We start from the raw sequence: 24484 nt of genomic DNA on the forward strand, positions 1-24484 counted from the left end.
GTAGATTTTCTGACCACAGACATGTCTTATCAGTTGATTTTACTCACAAGCTCAAAAGCGACACTCAAGTGACCATGCTCTTCTGAATCATTCTTTTTTAATATGGGCACTGGACAGAATTTATTCCTTTTCCTCACACGCTTAGAGAAAGACGGCATAAAGCAAATAAAATAGCATTCTTTATCATAAAAGAAAGCTACAAGATATTTTATTATCATGATTTTGACTGAAAGGTTTTATTAGCAGGCAATATGGGCCAGACACTAAATCAATTTCATTAAGTAAATGCACCTCCAAGAAGCTTCTGGCAAGGCATATCTTGTAAAGTGGAAAATCCTTCCCACTGATGCAAGCCGGAGCACGGTAATGCATTACGTCATTCTAAATTGGATCTTGCACTTAATACCAATGAAGGCAGCTCCTCCATAGGAGGAGGAGTGAAGTCATTAATAGACCTCTAGGCTTGCTGAAGAAATAAAAGGAACATAAACAATTTTTGGCACTGGGCAATAAAACTCTACCAGTGGTATTTCTTTTATGTACGTTTGTCTTAGTTGTTATAGCCAGTACAGAACAGCAGAAAAGAGCACAGACCTAAGGGGGAACATAAATTCATACACCTTCCTCACAAACACAGCACTTGACCCACTTCTTTCTGCACAACAGAAGCCACTTCACAAAGCCATGTGGCAGCCAGCAGTGCTTATCAAAATGAATTCTAGCAGAAGATGGAGGTGTACACTAAGACATTTTGCTTTCCCTCTTTACTTTGGGCTCTTGTACACTAAGACATTTTGCTTTCCCTCTTTACTTTGGGCTCTTGTACACTAAGCCACTTCGCTTTCCCTCTTTACTTTGGGCTCATGCACCCAGGCAGGTCTCACGATGACCTTCAATCCCTCAGTCCCCAGCAAGACAAGCCTGGCCCCAGGGTGGAAGAGGTGCCAGCAACTCCTGCCCCACAACCTGAAGGGAGAACAGGGCCAACCACCACAGCCACAGCTCTCCTACTTCTCCAAAGACCCACAGCAACAGGCAGATGCTTCTGGCATCAGGCATACACAACTCCAGAGCAAAATTCTCTGGGACAGACTCTCTGCGCTCCTCCACTGAGGGAAAGCTCAGATGAACCAGGCATTTCTTTCTTAAAAGCCCTCGCTGTCTTCAAAGTTATCAGTCTTGAGAACTGAAGAGAAAGTAAACACGTTGCATTGCCCACTAGATTGGAATTTTTTCTCCCTCAGAAAAAAATTACTATTTTCCTTTGAAAAATATCACAACCATACATCACTCCACGTTAGTCCACTTTGAGACTGGACATACTGTAATCATATCTGACACGCATTAAAATGACTAAAATTGTGTTAAGTCTGTCCTGGTGCCTCTTCCGTAGCTTGTACCTTCATTTATTAAACACTGGTAAGGTTTCTGCAGTGTAACAGAATCTGCTAACTTTGGGCTTAGTAGCCTTAAGTGCATGACAGAGGAGGCCGTGCAATAATGTTGCTGACTGTAACAATCTTTTCTAATTTGGATGTTAATAGCATTAGTCTAAGCCCTGCAGAGTCACCTCTGCTTAGGAAACAGTGCCTGTTTTATTTTGATTCTTCAGGCATGCAAAAAGAATTAAACTTCCTGCACTGTTTTCGTGGCCCCTAAGTGCAGATGGAGCATAATATGTTTTACACAGCAGCCCTCTGCCCTCTTTTCAGACTGATAATCCCCAGTTTTCCTACTCTGCCTGCCTTCAGCCTCAGGAAGTCACAGGCTGAGTACATGCCCTTGTGGCAGCTGCAGTAAACTTGAAGCTACAAGTCTTACAAACAGGGATCAAGAAAAACAGAAAGAAGAAAAGAGAAGAAGGGGAAAAAAAAGGTAGGAGGAGAGGGAAAAGGAAAGCTTCTGCCCTGGTGTATCTATTTTCTTAACATTATTTTTCTCAAAAAGCTTCTCTCAATCTACTCAGAGATGCAGTGTACTTGCAGTGTACTTATATACATAGGTATATATATATATGTGCATTTGGTGGGAGACATAACATGAGAACTAAATTGCTCTTGTAATTAAACTATCTTAATTCTTCTTGGACTAAATGCTTCATTATATACCTTTTTTTTTTTTTTCTTTCCCCAAAGATGATCATTTTACAGCCTACAATAGCAGTGTGAAATGAGAGGTGGAGCGTTTGGTGGTATTAGTAAAAAATCAGAGCTTGTCTCAGGTAGCCCCTCATAGCCACAGCTGTTCTGCTGACCCAAGAAGTTTGCTGACAAAGGGGGAGACCATCCCAGAAGGGAATGTGCCATGCTTCAGTTCTTCTGATTTGTGTTACAACACATCCTTCATTTGTTCAGCCCTTCAAGATACGTAATTGGCCCAATTTTGATGGCTTATCTAAAGAAGAGTAAGAAAGAAAAGTAAGAAGATGGGGGATGCCTAAACTGATCAGGAGCTTTCTCTAAGTTTTGACTTTCTCACCTGATACTGCCCACAGAGGCAGTAACATTAAATCTATGCAGTCATCTTTAGAAGAAATCAGTTTACTCTCAAGGATCTTTGCTTGGGCAAATGCGGCCCTACATTCCCACTCAGGTCAGAAGAAACGTGTGGAAGACTGATGCTCCAAGGGCAGCAGCAGGAAGCAGCACTAAGTGTGGCAGCCTGCAAGAAATGATACACAGAATCATAGAATGGCTTGGGTTGGAAGGGACCTCAAAGATCATGAATCTCCAACCCCCCCGCCACAGGCAGGGCCACCAACCTCCCCTTTTAATACCAGATCAGGCTGCCCAGGGCCCCATCCAACCTGGCCTTGAACACCTCCAAGGATGGACGGGGCATCCACAGCCTCTCTGGGCAGCTGTTCCAGCACCTCACCACTCTCATAGTAAAGAACTTCCCCCTGATACCCAACCTAAGTCTTCCCTCGCTCAACTTAAAACCATTTCCCCTTGTCCTGCCATTATCTACCCTTTCAAAGATTTGACTCCCCTCCTGTTTGTAGGCTCCCTACAAATAATTCTTTCCTGCCATCTTGATTGTTTACTCCTCAGTGCCTGTATTTTAACCTCAGTGATTCCAAGTAATTCTACAATACTAAGTAAACACATCCAATAAAGTATTAAAATTGCCATTACTTAAAGCATTAAAACAAATACAGAAGTCTTTGGCAGGTTATTGTTTATGCTGGAGGCGTATAAGAAAAATAATTTGTTCCCTTTCTCTCTTGCTCCAGCTTGGTAGATTACCTGTAAAACATCCATGTAATCACGTATGGTTCTTATTTTTTTCTCTCTGAGAAGCAGATTCTCCATCAAGGTTTACACTTCACAGAGAGATTCTGCGTACAAAAAATTCTATTCAGGAATTGTGTTTTTCTGAAAAAAGAAAAGAAAAGAAAAGAAAAGAAAAGAAAAGAAAAGAAAAGAAAAGAAAAGAAAAGAAAAGAAAAGAAAAGAAAAGAAAAGAAAAGAAAAGAAAAGAAAAGAAAAGAAAAGAAAAGAAAAGAAAAGAAAAGAAAAGAAAAGAAAAGTACCATCGTCAACAGTACAGTGAAGAGAATCTGAATAAGAGGGCTGAAACTATCATTTATTTGTCAAAAATGACAGATTTTGAAAATTCCTCTGCTTTTACACTAGCTAAAAATAATAATAATTCAACAACATTTTCAGAGAATGAGAAGAGAGATGAGAAGAAGAGCACAACTGATCCCGCAAAGACTTTGCCTTCATCATGATTTATTCAGTTCTGTGAGATAGCAATAGAGTTTTTACAGGTCTCATCCCACCGTATTATAAAAAGGCAAGAGCTCTGAGAAATTGCTTATTACACTGACCTGGAAGAACTGAATAACAGAAACTAAAAAAAATTTGTTATTTTTTCTTTAACATTTGTTTTACAGAAAAAGGAGGGGGTAACAGGTGTGATTTATAAGTATTTCTATTGATTGTCTGTAAGGTACACTAAAAAGTGCTCTTGGATGACACAAAAGGTCTTGATACCTCCATTGCAAACAATGCATATTCAGTTAGGTTTCTATAGGAGCCTTTCAGGAGAAAAAAAGAGGCCTAAGGAAGGGAGGAGCTGGCAATGGCTGAACCTCACACTTCAAAAGAAGCAGAAAGTCCCAACATTTTTATGATCTGGTAGAAATGATTCTCCTTAATATATATGCCTCCAAGTTAGGCACCAATCCGAACTAGTGCCTGGGCTCCCTCAGCAGTCACAGAAGAGGAAGAAATGTCTCCAGAGCACATTATGTCCTGCCCTAACACAGGTGATTTCCTCTGGTAACAGCAGAGCAAGTGATGATGAATCCCATGGTGTAGATACACGTCTCATACAGAAGTCAAGGAAAGCTACGCAGAATTCAGTTTTAATTTATGAGGGAATTATCAGCAGAACATCTGGAGACATTCCTATGGAGACATGGCAGTAGAAGATTAAGAGAAGCAAGATATACAAAGTTACTGTGACAGGAAAAATGAGGTGGCTTTGTCACAAATGGCCATACTACCATGCCTGGTCAGTAGCATAAACTCAGCGAGGAACAGTCCAGACAGATATGTTTTATGTTGACACAACCAATAGTAAACAGAAGGAGAACTTGTGCACAAATCCTCTCTTAACACAATTAAAGCCTCTCCTGAAAGCAGAATTCCTTCTGAAAACTGGGCACTGGTCTTTGAACTATAATTCCTGAAAGAGTAATTATTCTATGTGTTGCAAGAAGGCCTGAGCTCTGCAGGGCAAGCTAAACAAGCAGTATTAGGTAGATCCTATACTCTGCAGAACTGCTTTCTCATCCAAAATTCTGAAGCATACAACCATTCAATAGGGACTGATAGCATATTTCATTAATTTTTGAATATATTTCTATGACCCTGCAATTTGTGTGCCAGTTGGAAGCAAAGCATTATTTATCGATGTCTAAAATGCGTTTTGAAAGATGGATAAAAGGGACAAGGCAACAATTACACATATTTTATAGCACTCATGATTGCTGTATCCAATGATTAATAAAGATAGTGAAAATGATAGTGATAAAGATAATGATTAATATTCTAGTAACATTATCAATTTTCTAGTCCACATGACTATACATACATTTATCAAATATGTATTCAATTCACTATGAATTAAGCTACCTGTCTCAAGCGAGACAACACAAACAACTGGAAAGCAAGGTGATGCTTCTCAACTCTTCAGTGATTGCCATCCCTCTAACACCTGCCTTGCAGTGATATGCAGGGCAGCAGGCTCCAGCCATAGCCTGGCTCCAGGTAGCAGCATGGTGCAGAGACCGTGCCATAGCAATGGTGCCCATCCCCAGTGAGCATGGCCACTGGCTCCTGTTCCCCCACAATCTCCTTGGCCATCCTCAGGCTTTCACCACCATTTCTCCAGACAGCACTGCAGAGAAATTAGGTTGCAGAGCATGTCCAATTGCTGGGCTGCATCAAGGAAGAAGATTGCTATGTTGCAGCAGGCTTGTCTAAGGGGCTGCCCTGTGGGCTGATCCCCTGTATTGTTTCTCCTGTGGCCTATTTACAGTCTGGGTCATTTTCCCATTCACTGCTTCCTGACCAACACAGATGCCCTCAGCTTCAACTGGAGGCCTCCAGACAACGTGTTTTTTGGTGTCCTTCCCTCGATGAGGAATATTTCCAGTGAGAGCAAATTCCCACACACTTCTGTGATGTTGAATTGGAGTCCTGTGGGGTGATACTCCTGGTCTGCTTCTGCCAAAACACTGCAGTTTGTCATCTAAAGGTGTTTTTCAGTATAAAAACGCAAGTTTAGCATGTAGCTAAACTTGAATCAGAAGAAAGGATTAGGAAGGCAAAGGAATAGTAATACATTAATTCAATGAAGTTCTTGCTGTGAATATAAAAAAGTATGTCAGTATTCTGCATTGATTACTCAGAGAAAATTTAGTATGTGAGTGCTGCATTATCTCTGCTCTGCACCTCTTTTGTTGTGCTTGTACCAGCACATACTCTACAAAGATTAATATGCTCCCACCAAATCCAGAGTTTTATGAAATCCATAGAAACATCTGGCAAGTACATATCAGATCTTTTTTTTTCTGTGCATTCCTAGCAAAGAGGTTAGCAAGCAGTGAACTATTCTTAAACGAGAGGGTGAAATGAAATGGATGTTTTGTTGATGGAGCGAGGAGATTGCTGGGGATTCAAAATGTGAGGTTGTAAGATAACTTCAGATTGAGTGAAATGTCTTCTCCCCTGACTTTTGAAACAGCTATTGAAAGAGTTCATAAAGTAGAAAAGGATTGCTAAGCAACTTCATAGCTTAAGGAACTAATAAATGCCTTTAATAAACTTGGTATCCTTTGCATGTTTTTACTGACTTCACAGGCATAATGATATGAGGCTGCATCTTATATAAAGAAGAGGGAAAGATGATTTATACAACTTTGTTTGATTCTAGCAAAATCTTTCATTTATTCCCCATTTACCTCTTCTCTTTCCTTGAACTGAGCTTAGCAGCCGTATTGGACCATATAACATCCCATCCTATCCTAGTGAATTATAAGAAAGTGAGCTTAACTCAGCATCAAAATACCTATCGAGAGCCTGATCCATACAGTTTCTTTTGATACCAAATGTACTTGAATCAGATGCTGAGCCAGCCGCAACTGGAAAGTTTGCCAGTGAGTGACTGGCATTATTTGACTCAGCACTGACGAAAAGAGCAAGTTTAGATATAGAAAATATTTAAGATACTTGAAGAAAAGCAGCTGATAGTTTCCCAGTATTCACTCTAATAAAGATCTGCTAATTGCAAAAGGGGTTGAGGCAGTAACCTACTTTGTTGGAAAAAAAAAAAGTTCGGAATGAGCAAAGTCTGTAATCACAGACTTTAGTACACAGCACAAAAAGTACTAGAGGTATAGTACATTTGAGAGGTTTACTTGGCAACGAAGGTGAGGTAACTGGCAGCCCTCATGAAGGCAATTCACAGAATACCCATGTCTTTCATCCCTAGTCTGGAAGAGCAGCTTTATGCTGACAAGCACTACAATGAGCCATCTATCTTCAAAACCATCACACGAAAAAGATTTACAGTACATTCACAAAAGCTAGCACTAATTTTTGCAAGAATGTACAGTGGATGACTGTTAAAAACACAGGCTTTGATCAGTCATTTACCATGCTAGGAGGCAAGGCTATCATCTTATTTTCCAACAAGACACCTAGATGAATGAAAGATAAACATAACAATGGATTTATGTGGTGAAACACAATTTTGCTCTGTTTAAATCAACTAGCTTACCAAATACCTTGCCCTCCTGAATCCTACTTGAAAATCCAAGAGCATATCCATCAAGGCAATTATCAACATCAAAAACGGTGAATAGCAGAGGTCACAAAACACTGCCAACTATTTTCATAAGTCTTGAAGCTCTGAATACTGCACCTGCATATCACTGCTTGTATGTAAGCATGGGAATGAGGAAAACTGTAAAACGTCACTTTACCACAGGCTTCAACCAAAATCCTTGACTGCGAATGCATCCCCACAGTGTAACCAGTAGAGTCATATATAAACCCTGGCCATACCTGGGTCAGAATCTCTCTGCCTGACGTCTCAGTCAACCAGAAGCCAGGTCAGCACAGTGCAGGACAGAAGCTGGGGTAAGTCAATGTCCCTTGTGCTTCAGATCCCTTTTTGCTCCCATTTCAGAGGGGGATTATGCAGATAAAGAATGCTATGCATCAAAATGGAAACTACCATGGTAGTGACACCTTGTTAATCGAGGTGATGGATAAGTAGGTAGAAAAGAAACAAATATTCTGAGCCAGGAAAGAGTGAAGAAAAATTAAGCAAATGAACCTAGAAAGACGGAGTAAAGTGCCCTCAAAAAGAAAAAGAAAACACCTCATTTAATAGTTATTGTAGTTATTGCTGCTCTAAATGTAGATTAAAAATGGAGAACTACGGACAAGTTGTTCGCTTTTAATGAACAGGCATTGAAAACAACTCAAATAATAGTTGTATAGGAAAAATTTTCTAGTCACTCAGACTCTGAAAGTTGTTGGCTTCCATTCTCCCATATCCAAGAAAATTCCGAGGGTTACTTAACTGGTAGTAAAAGAAACAGAAGGAAAGTAGTTGACCCTGCTGGTATGTGGCAAAGGCTTGCACTCATCTCAGAAAAACTGCATGATTTGCTCCAAAGGGCTGGCTGATAAGAATCTGGGCAAGGTGCATGATGCACATAGTCTAGAGCCCGACTACACCAGGACCCCAAGCCTCAAATATCTCAGAAAGGACAATAAGGTCATTTCTTTGAGCATTTACCACTGGACAACTTATATACATCTTTGTATGCCTGGGACCTCAGTGCAATAATTAGCACATTTTCCTTTATTTAGACTGTGCCAGTGTGCACCTTAATGTAAGTCTCAATTACTAAAGGGAGAGATGGTAATGCATAACAGTCATGGCCAGAAAAATAGATTGCCCATTTTCTAAAAAAGGTGTGAGAAGATGATCTATATGTTGAAAAATGTCTCAGTTCCCACTTTTTCCCTAATGACCAACTCAATGAGTGCCCCTTTGTTTTTCAGGTCACTTTCCAATTATATATTACATGTTTCTTTTGTTCCACAACCTTTAATTCTTTTTCAGTGTTGCAGAATTAACTGGACAGGGTTCTTAATCTTGTCTCTACAATGAACTTGTTGTAATTGCAATGAATGCTTTCATTTTGCTGGCGTCTGAAATACGATTTGCAGGGGAAGGAGGGGTGCGGGTTGATGCTAGTCCCATCGTTAATGACATTCTTGCAGGGATTGTAGTGGTGGGAGTAAAAACCCCAAAGCTTTTATATAATAATGAGCATGTGTCTGCACGTGGGCTACTCCTTTAAGAAGCCTTGGGCTGGGGGATGAAAGGGGACGCAGGGAAAAGGCAGCCCCACAGCCAGAGCAGAGGGCAGAGGTTAAATCTGTTGGCATTTTTGTCACAAGAATGGTCACTTCACATCCTCTCCCTGAAGGCTTCACTGAAATAGAGGTGTTTGCCATCGGCACAGCCCTACTGGTAGAAGGTAAGCTCAGTTTGGGACCTCAGCAACAAAAAATTAAGATTTTTGCCCCCATTATTCCTGGTGTGGTGGATGGGAACTGAAGCAAATAGCGGCACTTGTGATGCACTGGCCCAGACCTGTGCTGGTTACTGTGTTTGCATTATCAGTGCTTCTGGTGGGCTGCCAGCTGTTTGCAGTGAAGATCTGCTCTGTATGCACAGCCTTATTGTGGTAGGGAAGTACTTGCCACTTAGATTTCTTATCAAGAACTTGGGATGCTTGAATATGTTGTTGACTTTTAAAGGCAATTTCATCTGCCTCAGGGGAAGGATGTTGAAATGACTGATGATCCCTCAATAAAATCAGGCTGCTTGTTTTGTTGGCTGTGATAGCTATTTTATAATCAAAAATGATAGATCCAAAATAGCCTGTAAACTGCTGCATATATCCAAATTGCACTAGTACCATGGAAATTAATGGCTGCTGGTTAAAAGTAACAAACAGAAATGCATGAGCATGAGGTTCAAAAACTTTCATGGCATTAAGAAGTAAAATCTGAGGTAGGAGGGACTGTAATCATTTAATGAAGCCAGTATGGGCTTTTCTTAGGATGTTCCACCTAGATGAAAGATGAACAGAATTGTCAGTTTGCACGTACCTGGCAGCTAGAGAAGGACAAGCTTGCAGTTGGGAACACATCGATGTCAGTCACTGGCCTCTGTTCATAGCTGAATCCAGTCAGGACCTGGGCCCCACTCCTGCGTTTTGCTGCCCAACCAAGGATACGGGGATCCTGGGGTCAAGCAAGAGAGGAGGAGACATACACATGAGCAGAATGGGACAAATGCTCATCAGCTCACTCCGTGCATATGTAGCATGGCAGAAGGAAGGATGCTCATCTTCTATTTGCAGGCAAGCTCAGCCAGAATGCAGCATCACATCTGCCTGCAAAGAAAAGCTGGAAGAGCTGTGCCAGAAATTCTTCCTTGGAAGAAGAGAGAGGAAATAGCTTCTGCTACTGACCCAGGAGTCAGTTGCTGCTTAAACACAGAATTGACAGCCATACCCAGCCAACAGCAATCAGGGCCTGATAGTTCCATGCATAAATCTGCCCTTCATTCCTGAGGAATGAGAAGCAACAGGAGAACAAGGATGCTGATTTGTGCTGGCACAGGCTGACAGACAGGCTCCTGTTAGGGTCTGGTCCTGCAGCCCTGCCAGCCCCCACCTGGCACCCGCAGGACAAGGACCTGCAGCTGCTCAAGCCCAAGCACAACACTTACTGGTACCCTCCACTTACTAGGAATAGTCTGGCACACTTACATTTCACTAAAGACAAATGGCCACATGACTGCTCAATATTTTCTCCAGGGTTTTAGGGTGAACATGCCCAGTGGGTTCACAGTAACTCTTTGTCTTTGCCATCTGACTGGGAAGACTGAATAATTAAACATGAATTTACCCTTCCCAGACACTTTGAGAGAAAAGTGATGAAGATCTCCTTTTTTGCTGCAGCTTATATGTGCCATTTGCAAAGTGGGCAAACAGTGCCGAGAAACAGGAAAACTTTGCATTCACTTTTACTAATTGGACAGATCATCTACTTTAAAAATAAAAAAGATATGTGATGCTGGCCTTTAAGAAAGCAATGTGGAGAGAAGTCTAAAACATCCACAAAAAGAGGGGAAAAGACAAAGCTGATATAGTAATAACTCTTCAGCACTACTGTAAATGTGATCCCAACAAACCTCCCATAAAGGCTTGAGCACACTTGGGAGGGTTGGCAGCAGCATTAGCCTGCAGGTGGGAAGTAAGCTGGCAGGGAAGAAATAAGAACAGCAGACCTCACATGGCTCCAAATATTTCTCCTGGAAATATTGTGTTATCTGTTGTGTAATGAAAGACGCTCATCAGCTGTTACTATGGTTATGCCATCAGCCATTAATGTAATTAAAGCAGGAGCAGGATTTCTGACTACACGAAATTATCCATCTTATGTAACTGCAGAATTAAGACAATGAGCACAAGTAATAACGCTACTTTAGAGAATTAAGGGACATGGATTTTTTCTGTGCTACATCATTTCTCCTTCCAAGAAGAACAAAGAAAAAAGACATACTGCCTCTCATCTAACTGAGCCTTAGAGATGAGATGTTGAGTCAGACTCATCAGAGCTAAAATAATTCAGGCTATCTTGAAAAGGACATCAAAGGACGAAGTTTGAGTTTAAAGTGGTGAAGGATGGGGTTCAGGGCAGCACAGCCAAGAGAGTAGCTGGGGTTTCTTAAGTGCTCCTCTCCGACAACAAACATTAACTTATTTTTTTAAATCTATCAGTGACTGCTTTTTATAATTAGATTATTCCTTTCCATGTATAGTCTATTGACGAAGGGCAGTAATAAGATTGAGCTGGTGCGATTCAAGCACCCTCCAGGTTAACCCTAGGCAGAATCCCAAAGGCTGACAAGGGACTTCTGTGCTGAAACACAAAAGTGTGTAACAATCTACATCGTTAAATGATCTACTACCTTAAACATAACCCATTTCCCTGCCACAGCCAGGTCTGGAGATGCGTGTGCCAGCAGTGTGTGCTGGCTGAGGGTCCCTCTGCGGCTGCCTCCTCTGCAGCTCCCTCCCTCTGACCCATGTGTTCCTGGATGGAGCCTGGCAATCAGGTTTCTCCATTAAAACAAAGCATAGAATTGCAAATAAAAGTGAAGCATTTCTTCTCTGCATGAGCGGACACATCTCCAATGAGAGTTGAAGCAGTAGCTTCAGCTGTCACCTGTGACTGAATGTCCATAACTTGCAAGCAAACTGCAAGCCTTTTGGATATATTTACTGTCCGTATAGACATTTTCCATTTCCAGTTGAGTCACATCAAACTGTTCTGGTTTTCAGCCCTGCTTGGTTTCTGTCTGAATGGTTTGACGATTATTTCATTCCGAAAAATCAAAGAACTCCGAACACCCAGCAACTTGCTGGTTCTCAGCATTGCTCTGGCTGACTGCGGGATATGCATCAATGCATTCATTGCTGCCTTTTCCAGCTTCCTCAGGTATGTGCTCCCTACTTCTACCACGCAAGTAAAAAAGCAGACTTTACCACCGGCTCGTTAAAGAAACTATTTAACCAGAGAACTTTACTGGCAGTTATAACAGAAACTAACTGAACAATGAAATAGTCATACGTTTGACTGAACATCTAGATGGACCCCAAATTTATCTGCAAATCCTTCCGTTGTTTATAATGAACTTTTTGACTAAATTTCTTATTCTAGAAATCTGTGGAAAATGAAAATACAGAACAGTTTGCAGGGAGTTCAAATCAGTTATGAGATTTGATTTTCCACGTTCTCATGTCAATCATTAAGTCACGACAGAAACTACATCAAGCATTTTGGTCAGTAATTGCAACCAACAAATCATAAGCGTACCTTACTAATAAAAAAATAGACTATATAAAGCAGCTGATTAATAATTCCACTTAACAAGTGTATTTTTAAACTGTGGAAATAGTAGAGAACACAAAAGCATTTCAAGCTGGAGTGTGACAATCTGATTTCCTTCTAGTGGAAATAAAAATATTTTTTTCAAATTAACAAGTCAACAATGAGCTCTAGCAAGGAGCTGCTTTTCCTCGTGTATAGATTATTCTTGTCTGGGACAATTAAGTTGCACCAAAGTCAATAAAGATGCCTTTTCTGAACTGAAACTGAAAAGCTAAGGTTAATATATCTAAATGTGCTTGGTTTTAATCCTTGCAGAAGTTTCCTAGTCTCTGAAGAGCTTGGCTGTCTCTTTCCAAAAGGACTTGCAGGTGCCTTCTGCTGAATTACACTGGTGTTGTACAGATTATGTGAGAAAAGAGATTGACTGTGAGGTGGAAATCTTCTGCATTTCTATAAGCCTAAGAGTCAGGTTAGATGAAGGCAGAGAGAAAAAAAAGTCATGAGTGACCAGAACACTGAAGGTACATGCCAGAAGGTGACATTTACATGAGACCATTTCATGTTTCTTCTTATTCTGTCTACAAAAAATATTTGGAAACCTCAAGCCTTCCTATCTGGAGTGTTGATAGTTATTGTGAGCTTTTGCTCTGTGTTGAACAGAGAGTTGACCTTCACAAGTTGACCAATTTTCTACGCCCACTGAGTGCATGCACTTAAGGATAACTGGATGAAATGTGAATTTCAAACTAAAACAAATACCTTTCCAACATGTAAATGCAGGGTTGTATTTCCTTCTCTATATTCAGGGTAAAAATAACTGCTGTAGTACACCAGACACCATGGAAAGGTAAATACAGGTAAACACCTACAAGAGACCACAGTCAACTCTTCCACAGACATTTCTCAGGTTTGAAAACACGCACAAGCTATCACCTTCTCCCCTCCATTAATGCAACTTCTAAACGTGTCTTGTTTCTATCATTTTCTTAACATCCTGCTTGTTTGTTGACAGGTACTGGCCCTATGGCTCCGAGGGCTGTCAGGTTCATGGGTTCCAGGGCTTCTTGACAGCACTAGCTAGCATTAGCTCCAGCGCAGCAGTTGCCTGGGATCGGTATCATCACTACTGTACAAGTAAGGCTATAATTTACCTACCAGTTTTACCTGTATCATGTTAAAAACCAGCTTGTTTAGATTTCAGAGAAGCCAAGCAAGCATATACTTATTCTTCTGAGTATCTTTTATGTATAAAGGAATTCTGTCTACAAGGGACAACCACTTATTTATTTCCAACCACTTTCAGGAACGGTTCGCTCTTCCAGATCGCATCTAACTACCAACTCTCTTGTCATGCTTTTGCTTCCTCCGTAACTAACCATCAGGGTCCCAAACAAAATCCAACGCTTCAGAGAGAAATCTATGCACCTTGGGCTTCCATCCAACACCCTGTTTTGTACCAAACAGAGCTTCATGCCCATGCAGTTTACTAATTACAGAAAGTCGATGTAGCTACAGAGCTGGCTCTGAACAAACAGCAGCTGGCACAGAGCCCACAGCAGAGCCCTTCTGCAAAGGCACAATGGGGCAAACAGCACAGCAACCCAGTTGCACAATGCACAGGAACTATGGGGCATGAGCATCTTCTGGGTTTGTGCTGCATTCCAGACCCCCTTACAAAGGCTGAAATGCACTGCATTTGCCCCCAAGCAAAGAATAAATTATCTGCAAATTTTGGTAAAAGCAAAGTCAAGTCGTTCAGGAGGAACGTTATTTTCCTTCTGTTAGGGAAGGATGTTTTTTGTTTTTCTTAACAATGTAGTTGTTAACTATCTCAAACACTCCAGAGCTGGAGTTTATGGAAATCTAATATTAGACAGGGAGGCTGACACAGGAAAATAAATTCGTCTTTTTTGCGCATTTATGAAAGCATCACTTTGAGTTAGATGAAAAATGGGGCTTTACAGGAATGTCAAATGTATGGGTTTATAGAGATAGGCACAGTCTTTTGTCACATTGGTGGTACTGGATTTGTGAGAGAAAAATTCTGCTGAATAATGGTGCTGAGATGGGTTTGGTGTCCACAGAGACCATTGAATTTATGCTGGCACATCAGCTGTGCTCCAGCCATGACTGCAGTTAGGGAAAACTGGGAAATTAGCATATGTTCTTAGCATGGAAGTCAGGAAACACAAGTAGGCGCATTATCATCTGCTGTAAAGCAAACCAGAGCAATCTTGTGAGCACTGGCACCAACAGATCTTGCTTTCCTATGCATATGGCACTCAGGGATGATGCTCGCCTTTGTCTAACAAGATAGACTTGTGGTGGCTGATCCAGGAGCCTCACCTCCCCCAGACACCAACCGTCACAGTAAATGCATCAGTTTGGTACCTGCCAGTCTACACTCTCTCATTTTGTTCTAAGCAGTCAGTATTTCAGAAGTTAGTAAGAAAAGGCAGAGACGAAGCAGAGGGTGTACAATGTTTTCATCTGGAAAAGGGAAAGAAACGTGACATTAAACACAAACTTATTCTGAAAGCAAATTCTAACACTCTGTAATGCCAGGAATGCCCCAGCCCCTGCTATTTGGCCACTCCAGCAGTGGTTTGGGAGCTCTGCCAGCTGGGAGAAATGACAGAGAGCCTCCATGCAGGCCTGCAGCTTCCACCTCTCCTGCTGCAGCTGGGTGCCTTCCAGACAAATGGGCAGCCTGGAGTACCCCCACATGAACACACCATTCCCAAAAACACTGTGTCCTCTTGTCAGCACTAATAGACAATGGCAGCCCTCCTTTCCTTGTGCTAAAGCATAGGATGTCCAGATCACTTCATATAAAATGTCCTAAATCAAAGTTTAAAAGCTGGCCAGGGAAGAGACTGTTGAGCTGTAGCACTTCAATGCCACCTTTAGCATCCACACAGCCATTTAGGCACAGCCTCTATATGATTAGAGCAGAGAGTGTTAAAACAAACCCAGAGCACACAGTGAACATGGCTTACTGGGTGATATGATTGAGGGCACAAAGGCTGCCAAATTTTTGTTCTGAAACTTTTGTCAAGAATTCGGCTCAGGCAAAGAAATGGCATTTTTTCACATCCAGACAAAGGCCCCAAATAATGCAGGCTGCAAGCTGCATCCCTACCAACGCCTGCTGGACAATAAAATGCATTTGGAGCGAGAAGAGTGGCATCTGTACATTATAAGAGAGCAAGCCTGAAAAACAAGCGCATCTTTGGGAAGATATTTTACCCTCTGCAACACTGACTTCAATGCTTTGGTGTCGTGCATTCCTCCAGCCAAGAGCATTGTACATTAAGGGCACAGACGGATGTACCCTAAGGGCACAAACTTCTTCACTTTGCTCAAATAGTTATGTACTGATGACCAAACAGCTGCTGTTACTGAGCACTTTGAACCAAAAAAAAGCAAAAAAAGAACAGGTGTTCTTAAAAGCTCATTCTCTTTGGCTGTTCCAGTAAAACCAGCCAGTTCCCAGTTTCATCTGTCACATGCTGAGCATGAGAATGATTAAGTCATATTTCATAGATCTGACGTACCAAGCCTACAGGCTATGCTGTGTTCTCAATCCATATATTAAACTCCTGTTGACACTCACGCGGGTTGCATGCCTGTACAGAAGGTACAAAGTACCTTTGGCTAAAAAACAATGCGATCAACCTTTTATCTTCATCTTGGGAACTAATACTCTTCCCAGACTCACTCACACCCTCCTTCATGTTTTTATGTCCTAAGAGTTTCCAAGAACACTTCTTTTACAGCATTCCTCAAGCAGACATTCTATTATCGAGAATCAATTTTTTTGAGGAAGAATGTACTGATGAGAACATGAGAGCTTACGATGATGAGGAGGAAAAATAAACAAACTTTCCATCCATTCTGGATGCTAATAACATGAATCAACACATCCTGATGATTTCACACCAGTGTTTAAGAATTAGGGGAAAAGGAAAGTTCAAAGCGATTTGTCAGTGCTTTTCTCAATATTACAGCAGAGAAGAACAAAATCAGCGGGGATTTCACAGCAGCATTCAATTACAAGTAGGACTGCAGAGAGTTTGTATCTAATCCTTAACATACTGAGAAATCTGGGTTGTGATATCAGTTTGGGAAGATTAGCAAACTACCATTTGCTCCAATTGCAGCTGTCAGCTCAGCCAGATTAGGGGCAAGTCCTCACGTCCTGTCACGCTTGCGGCAGCCAGCCTGTCACACGTTCTCCATCTAGTCATGCTCCTCTATCCATTTGCAAGGTGAAACACCAGCCGTTATACAGCTCTTGCATTTTTACTGAAGCAGGATATAATTACCAAGACGGCTTTATGGTCATAGAGGACCACGGGAAAAAAAAAAAAAAAAAGGGAATAAAAATATCCCATTTCTTAGGTTATTTTAAAGAGCATTTTTTCCTAATGGCTTTTTTTTTCCTATGCACAACAGAAGCCATTACATAGTGCAGTTTTCTTATCTCTACAAAAATATGGATATTGTGTTCTCCAGTCTCTGCTACTTTTCCTACTGCACCAGTGCCTATTTTACTTCGGACTGATATACATCATTCTCAACAAGACAGTTCCAGAATTATTTGTCTTTGACAAACTTTACCAATTTTAATTGATATGTGCCATGCGTAAGCCTGGAATGAGCTGGATTGTTCTGGAATATTTCAACTATTGTAACACTTTATCCCTTCCACTTCAGAAAATCCTGTTGACCTTTTGTTTGAGAAATTCCTTTTGAATATCAGCCTGAAATCCAGTTGAAAGGTAGCCACTGTCAGAGATATATTTTTTGCTCTTTCTGTGAAAATCAGCTTAATATTTGGCCAATGTATAAATCTTCCAGAGATCTTAATTCATAAATGTTTCCACAGATTACAGTTTACAGTTGCACCACTAAAGACTAGCTAGCATTATTAGAAGTGTTAAGATTTCATGCTCTATCTAGCACTTTCTAAAATAAAAGCTTTAGACAATATAATTTTAGTACTCTTTTGACAATTTCGTATTGTTTGTGATAATGAACTCATTCTATTCCAAAGTAATCTTACAGAAGACCTATTAAATTCCCCATGTTCACGTCTCACTTTTTGAAAAGGAGAAGTTTCCCTCTTTCTCTTTGAGGAGCCAGAGCACAAGAGTGATTAGACTTAATGAGACCAGACTGCCAGCACCGGGCTCTAATTAAGAAGTATTTCTTTGAGCGTATGCTGAACTCCATATATACACATTTAACTGAATTAGGACCTACATGGCTATTATGCTAAGTTGTACCAGTCCACAGAAGGCATTTAAGGTGAAGCAATGCTCAGTATGACAGCAACTGAACTGCTCTCAGCTTGTTGGTGCACTTCGGCCTCTGAGAGGATGTTATGGCCACGTGCATTGAGGGCTGTTCTTTCACCGATCTTGCTTTTTTTCCTGAGTTTCCACCAAGGCATACTAGAGAAAACTAAAACAATTTGTTTAATATTCCTCTGGGCCAGAGGAAAGATATGCAGCTGGAGCACCAGGACTGGCAGCAGCAGCTGGTGGGCGAGAGCTTCCCCTACTGTTCTGTGCACAGTGCCAGCACGTGCAACTTGCAGCACCCCACACACCCATGCATGCAGCTGGGTCACTCACCCCCATCAGTGTGGATACTCATGAGCTGCCTTCAGTATTTTACCAACGCTGCTCAAGTGGCAAATTTCATCCATGCAAAGATCTTTTACTTACATGCAGAGATCCGTGATCCATCCATCTTCATATTGTAGTAGTCTGCAAAATGAAAGGATGGGGAGCAAAGTTTCTGCTGCAAGATATCATGAAAAACAATTGCTATCAACCATTTCATCGGAAAAATGAACAAACAAAAAAGAACAAGCAACGTTCAGTTTGTGCAATGTTGCTTATTTGGTTCTTTTTCCAGATTATCAGGAGGACTTACCATTTACAAAACTACATTCCCAAAACAATAACGCTACTTTTGTCATGAGTGTGGTGTAAAAGAAATACAATTTAGATCTAAGTCGCACTGCAGCTGCTCTTGGTAGTACCTTTTTAAAACACGCTAGAATGTATAAAAGACAAAGTAAATCTGACAGCTTGTGTAATAAGCTGCGTCCTGATTGAATTTCAAGTTACAATTGCTTAAAGCCAAGCTACAAGAAGGATGATGTCGTAGAACACAAATGGAAATAGAAGCTCTGGATCAGTAACAATGTGTACCCCTTTGTTTCCCAGAACTCATTTTTGAACATTTGCAGCAAACGATTTCTTCAAGCCATTCAAACTCTTCCCTCAAGAACCACCGAAAGATGAGAATCATAGAATCACCGTTCCTATGAATTGGGAATTTCACTGACACACCTTACTATTATCCTTCCTTAAACCAAAGGAGGGCAGCACAATCCAAAATAGCTACTGTGGAGTTTGTGGTCCTTTCTGAGGCATCAATCCTTGTGGGATTCAGCAGCCTTCATTACAGGCAACTCTGGCAGACTCTTCACCCGCAAGTCAGCCCTGTACACTTGGTAGCAGGGCTCACCTCCTGCTCACATCCCACTTACCAGTCCCTCACCTTCTCAAGAAAGGTCAGAATTGCCCTGAATCCTGCTGGCCTGCTGGCATGATACCACTGTCAAGGGCAAAGGAGAAGACTGCTTCCCAGCCGAGTGAAAACTGCATCATTACTTCCTTCTAACAGGAGATTTGATTAGAAAGGAGTAGTGGGCAAAGTAGTACAGCTGGCGTCATGGGCAATTCAGCCCAGGCATGATTGCAGACGTCAGCCCTGGTAACCAAATTATCCAGGCCTCTTTACATGCAGGCAGCGTAGCTAAAACAATGTTCTGCTCAGGAGGGAAGCCTGCCTGCCTTCTCCGTGAAGAAATACTTCCTGCACCTTATAAAGCTCCCAGTCTTTTATTTCATTCATTGACTTATTCCAGTGGTCCAGTTATGGAACTAGATGAGATAGACACAAGTGAGTGTTTCCATTATAAAATTAGAAAGAAAAAAAAATAATGACCTTGATCTTCTCATTTCCTGTTGTAGGCAAAGCAACGATCTTAAGGGCAAAGTAATTTGACCAGTAGTATTTTAGAGCAGGATCTGTTGTCAAGTTAAGTGCATATATTCATATATATGCCAATAACTATCATTTTTAGAACAAGGTACATTGAATAGCCACGTGTCCTGCCCTCAGGTCCAGGCAGGAAGGAAGCATCAGGGGTCGGGTTCACAGTCCTTAGCTGACTCACACCCTGCAGCAGAGCACTAGTTCTTAAAGCACTATTTATTGCGTTGCCTCATTCCTTCTGCTCTTTGCCTCTCCCGAGTCTTCAAACGCATTCCTAAAACACAAGAATATAGCGTGATGACAGCAGCTGTATCTCAAGCACAGTACAAAGCTGAGCAGCAATGTAGCATTTGGGTAAGGAATCTGGAAAAAGTACTGTTTGCTATTCCCAAAGTCAAAAACTTCCCTCAGCTTTTACGCAAGATAGATACCTCTGGACTTTGGTCAGCTGCAAGCTACAGAACACAGAACTGCTTGTTTCTGCCCCAGGCCTGGAGGCCAGGACTCTTTGCTCTGACCACACACAGCCCAAGAGCTTTGCCCGGAGGCTTTGTGCCAGGCATGCAGATCTCATTCTTCTCTTCCTGCAGGGAGCAAGCTGCAGTGGAGTACAGCCATCTCCATGATGGTGTTTGCGTGGCTGTTCGCTGCCTTCTGGGCCACGATGCCCTTGCTGGGCTGGGGGGAGTATGACTACGAACCCCTCCGAACCTGCTGCACCCTGGACTACAGCAAAGGGGACAGGTGAGGATGAGCCCAACTATCATGGCAGGCTGCAGCAGAGCCCAGCTGCCACCTACCCACTGTGGTGCTGGGACAAGATACGCACAGCCCAAGGCTGCCTCCTGTATGCAGGGATGGCCAAAGCCAGCTTCCTCCACAGGAAAAGCTGGCACTGGGATTTCTGCCACTCCCTTGCTCATTAGTCATATGCTGCATCTTTTAGGGGTTTAGGACTTGAAACACTTTATGGTACTTCTTTATGCAGTCTAGTCCTGATGTCCTAATAAGAATGCCTGAGGTTAGCAACCAAACGCCTGCTGTGATCTTCTGCAATACTATCCATCCCACATGCAACAGCACAGCACAACTGCAGAAAATTCTGAGCCTAAAAGCAAGCTAACAAAAGCGGTTTGGGCAATTTTAAAAATACAGATTAATTAAGAAATGCAGAAAGTTTAGAGATGCACAAAAGAGAAATTAACCACCTCTTTTTTCCCTCCTCACCTTCTCCAGAAACTATATCACATTCCTTTTTGCCCTGTCCATTTTCAATTTCATGATCCCGGGCTTCATCATGATGACAGCCTATCAGTCCATACACCAGAAGTTCAAGAAAAGCGGGCACTATAAGGTAAGGAATCTTCCTCTGCCCCTGTAACTGCCTGGCCAAAATAGGGCTGCATCCAGCAGGGTGAAAGTCCTCAGAAATACAGTTTCTTCTATAGAGGCTTTGGCTCAGCTCCTTCTGGACTATCTCATCACTTCATGTTGCTCTGAGCAGGAGGGTAGCATGGAAATCCCATCCTTAGAGGTCTCAATTTTTGACTGGACACAGCCAGATCTCCCCCGATCCAATGCGGAAAACATTCCCCTCACAGGAAGCAGTTGGAGTACTGACTTCAAGGATTTCCCTCTTCCATTATTCCAGTTCTAGTCACAAAACTAACACACAGCACACACAGCATCTGCTAATAGCATATCAATAACCACCCAGAGAAAATCTGCTCAGGAAGGATCATTGTTTCTGGTTTTGCTACAGGTTCATAGCTGACAGCCTTGGAAGTCATCCAGAACCACAGCACCACAAGGAAACAGAGATGTGTGGTGCAGGGGAGAGAAGAACCTTCCTAAGCACACCACATTTACACTCAGCTGAGGAAATTCAGAAATCTCCATGAGCTGGGAACAATAGAACTGCTCAGGAGTGGCAGGTTTATGGGAATGTAACGTGGTGATTCTGCCAGTCGTTCCTTTAGATGCAGTTTGGGGTGCTATGCGTTGCTGGTGTGTATATCCCAATCCCTGCACTTTGTAAGGACTGTCACTTCTCAAGGGCGATGTGCAGAGACAATCAGGCAGACTGGTCTGTAGCAATCTGGAATACATACGTATGTATGATCTCTACATGTTTCTCAAACAAATGTTGGTTTTCATTATTATAAGTCTTTTCTTTTCAGTGAGTTTTTGCAATAGTGTTTAATTTTTCCTACTTCACTCCATAGCAGTGAAGTTGAAGCAATGTAGTTACAACGCAGAAAATGTAAGGATGAAAATATCACCTCCCTATTCATCAATATTTGTGATACTTTCACAGTTTGCCTGCCTTCAAGGCCCTCCAGAAGCCTGCCAAAAATCACTTCATCTGTTTTCAGAAGCATTCATTGCCCTTCCCCTCTGCAGCCAGTACTGACTGCATGTACCACATACGCTGATGTCACAGGCCAAGCACAAGGTGCTTCATCTCCTCTGCCCAGGAAGGACCGCATCAGGTGTAGGGCTTCAGGGAGCTGTGTTCACATGCCTCCAACATTGATGGCTACGGCACTCTGCTGGGCAATGCTCTCCTGCTAGTGAGCACGGTCTCCAGGATCTTTCCTATCTGCCTGTTGCAGTGTGAGGTTGTGAGACACAAATAAAGGCTGTGTTGCTCTTGTTTTTCAGTTTAACACTGGCTTACCTTTGAAGACGCTGGTCATTTGCTGGGGTCCCTACTGCCTTCTGTGTTTCTATGCAGCAGTTGAAAACGTGATGTTCATTTCACCAAAATACCGAATGGTATGTCTGTGGCACCTGGAGGAACTCTCACACATCCCTCTCACGCTCTCCCCTGCATTCCCATGGAAAAATACCAACCTGAACACTAACAGTCCTATCTGATATAACATCTGTTACGAGTAGATTGCTTACACGAAACCACCTATTCATCTACCATTTTTAAGGCAAGATAGTTTAGCACAGCAAAGCAGCAGACATTATAACTAGTGCTTAGATCAAGCTACATTTGAGAAATTATGCTTTTTTGTTGTGGTTTTTTCTTCAGTAGTCAGTGCAGAACCGCAGCCTGCACTGCTTCATAGTAGTGGGTGTGGAGGTGATGGGTGGATGATCTTAGTGGTCATTTCCAACCCAAAACTATGATTCGGAAAAGCATTTTGTGTCCTATCCACAGTGAAGTACCACCTCAAAGTTTTCAGTTTTGAAGAGACTGTTTGTCCCATTCGTTTTTCCTAATCCTTCTCTCTCCTAAGAGAGGCTGCAACTCTTGCACTTACGATGTTTCCTTTTTCCTATGAGCCTCAGTTCTGAGGTGTCTCCAGGACTCACTAATGTTACAATGTGCCTCTCAGCTTCCATCCATTCATCAGCCCACTTTCAGATCACTAAAAGCTTTATTGTATTTAGGTATTTAGCATCCCACAAAGTATGTGAGCAATACTAGCCCGCTTACTCGTACAACGGAATACCCTTCATGCCTCACGTTCAAGCTCTGCTGAAATATCCTAGTTTTTGGTGATGCTGATCTAACTTTCCTTTCCTGGAGATTGTCCTTTCCTAAGTAAGAGGCCCCAACTGAACAAATTGCTTTCATCTTTCTCATCATCCCAGAGTAGCAAGCTGCTGCTGTCGGGGAAAGGTATTTGTTTGACAGAGGGAAACTGAGCTCAGCCTAAAATCAGTCCATTGGCTCATCGGCACATTTTCCTATCGTGTCTCCCTACAGATTCCTGCCATTATTGCCAAGACAGTGCCAACCATGGACAGCTTTGTGTATGCCTTGGGCAATGAGAACTACAGAGGAGGAATATGGCAGTTCCTCACAGGACAGAAGATTGAGAAAGCAGAGGTTGATAACAAAACTAAGTAACCCATTGCAGCATCAAGCCACATTAATGCAGGTACACCAGTGAAAGCAACGCAGTAGAGGAAGACGTGTACATTGTGGTATGTACGTGCAAAGGTGATTCCACGTGGATAAGGCTGTGCACTGACTACAAGAAATGAAAGAAAGCCCCATGGATTACTGTTGAAACCATCATGAGCTGCTTGTCAAACAAGCTGCCATAAACCTGTCTTGATTGTCATCAGTCTCATTTTATATGTCACTGCAAATAAACTGTATGCTGGAAAGCATTCTTTTTCTCCCAATAGACTAACATAAAAGTTCAGCAAATTAACTGAAGTAGGGTATTCATTTACCCAGTGAGGCCTCCCCAAACCAAACTGCAGTTTGTCTATGATGTCTGAATTACCAGAAGATTCGAGAATCCAGAATTATGCCACATGTCTGTATTAATAGCTTATCCATTGGAACAGTGCATTTTCTATGCACCCAAAATGGAAGTTTCCAAACTTCCGCAATGAATCTGCCATCCTAATTCTATCAAAACATGTTAGTGGACATTTTACTCCAGTAAGGAATATTAGCTTGGCTCCCATTCAGATGAATTAGTGTGACATTCAGCCGTGTCACACACTAAACTGCATCAGATTTTGCAGTTACTGCTTACCAGGACAATCAACAATCCCATAGTCCATCATCAAAACATTCATATTTTAACAAACACTGAGCAAAACTAAGGGGAGGTACGAATCAGATTGACAGAGCAGTAAATAATGTTATGACAAGATTATTCAAAATAGTCACATATTCAGTTGACAGCTAAGACCTGTATCTCAGGTACACATAACATTAAGCGAGCAGATGACAAAATACGGTCACAAAGATTAAGATTAAATATGCATCTATATTGACAGACTCTGAATGTGTAATTATCTCTTTCTCAGGAGAGAGACCTCTTGAAATCATCTTGTCAGCAGGGTCATACTGATAAATCCCAGGAGAATACTAAAAACCACTAGAAATGAATAGGAAACAAAAGAATACACAACCTCAC

The 24484-nt window shown here is 41.8% G+C and overlaps 1 protein-coding gene across 1 annotated transcript; it reads left to right on the forward strand.

Moving 5' to 3' along the window:
• Positions 1-8997: 8997 nt before the first annotated feature.
• On the forward strand, positions 8998-23653 carry RGR (retinal G protein coupled receptor). The gene is made up of 7 exons (XM_003207816.5): positions 8998-9076; positions 11957-12113; positions 13519-13640; positions 20177-20330; positions 20823-20940; positions 22251-22364; positions 23311-23653. Exons 1-7 carry the CDS (start codon positions 8998-9000, stop codon positions 23452-23454), a joined length of 888 nt encoding a protein of 295 aa, XP_003207864.3. The 3' UTR covers positions 23455-23653.
• The last annotated feature ends 831 nt before the right edge of the window (positions 23654-24484 follow it).

The sequence above is a fragment of the Meleagris gallopavo genome, chromosome 8 (genome assembly GCF_905368555.1).
Source record: "Meleagris gallopavo chromosome 8, MGAL_WU_HG_1.1, whole genome shotgun sequence".
NCBI classification, from domain to species: domain Eukaryota; kingdom Metazoa; phylum Chordata; class Aves; order Galliformes; family Phasianidae; genus Meleagris; species Meleagris gallopavo.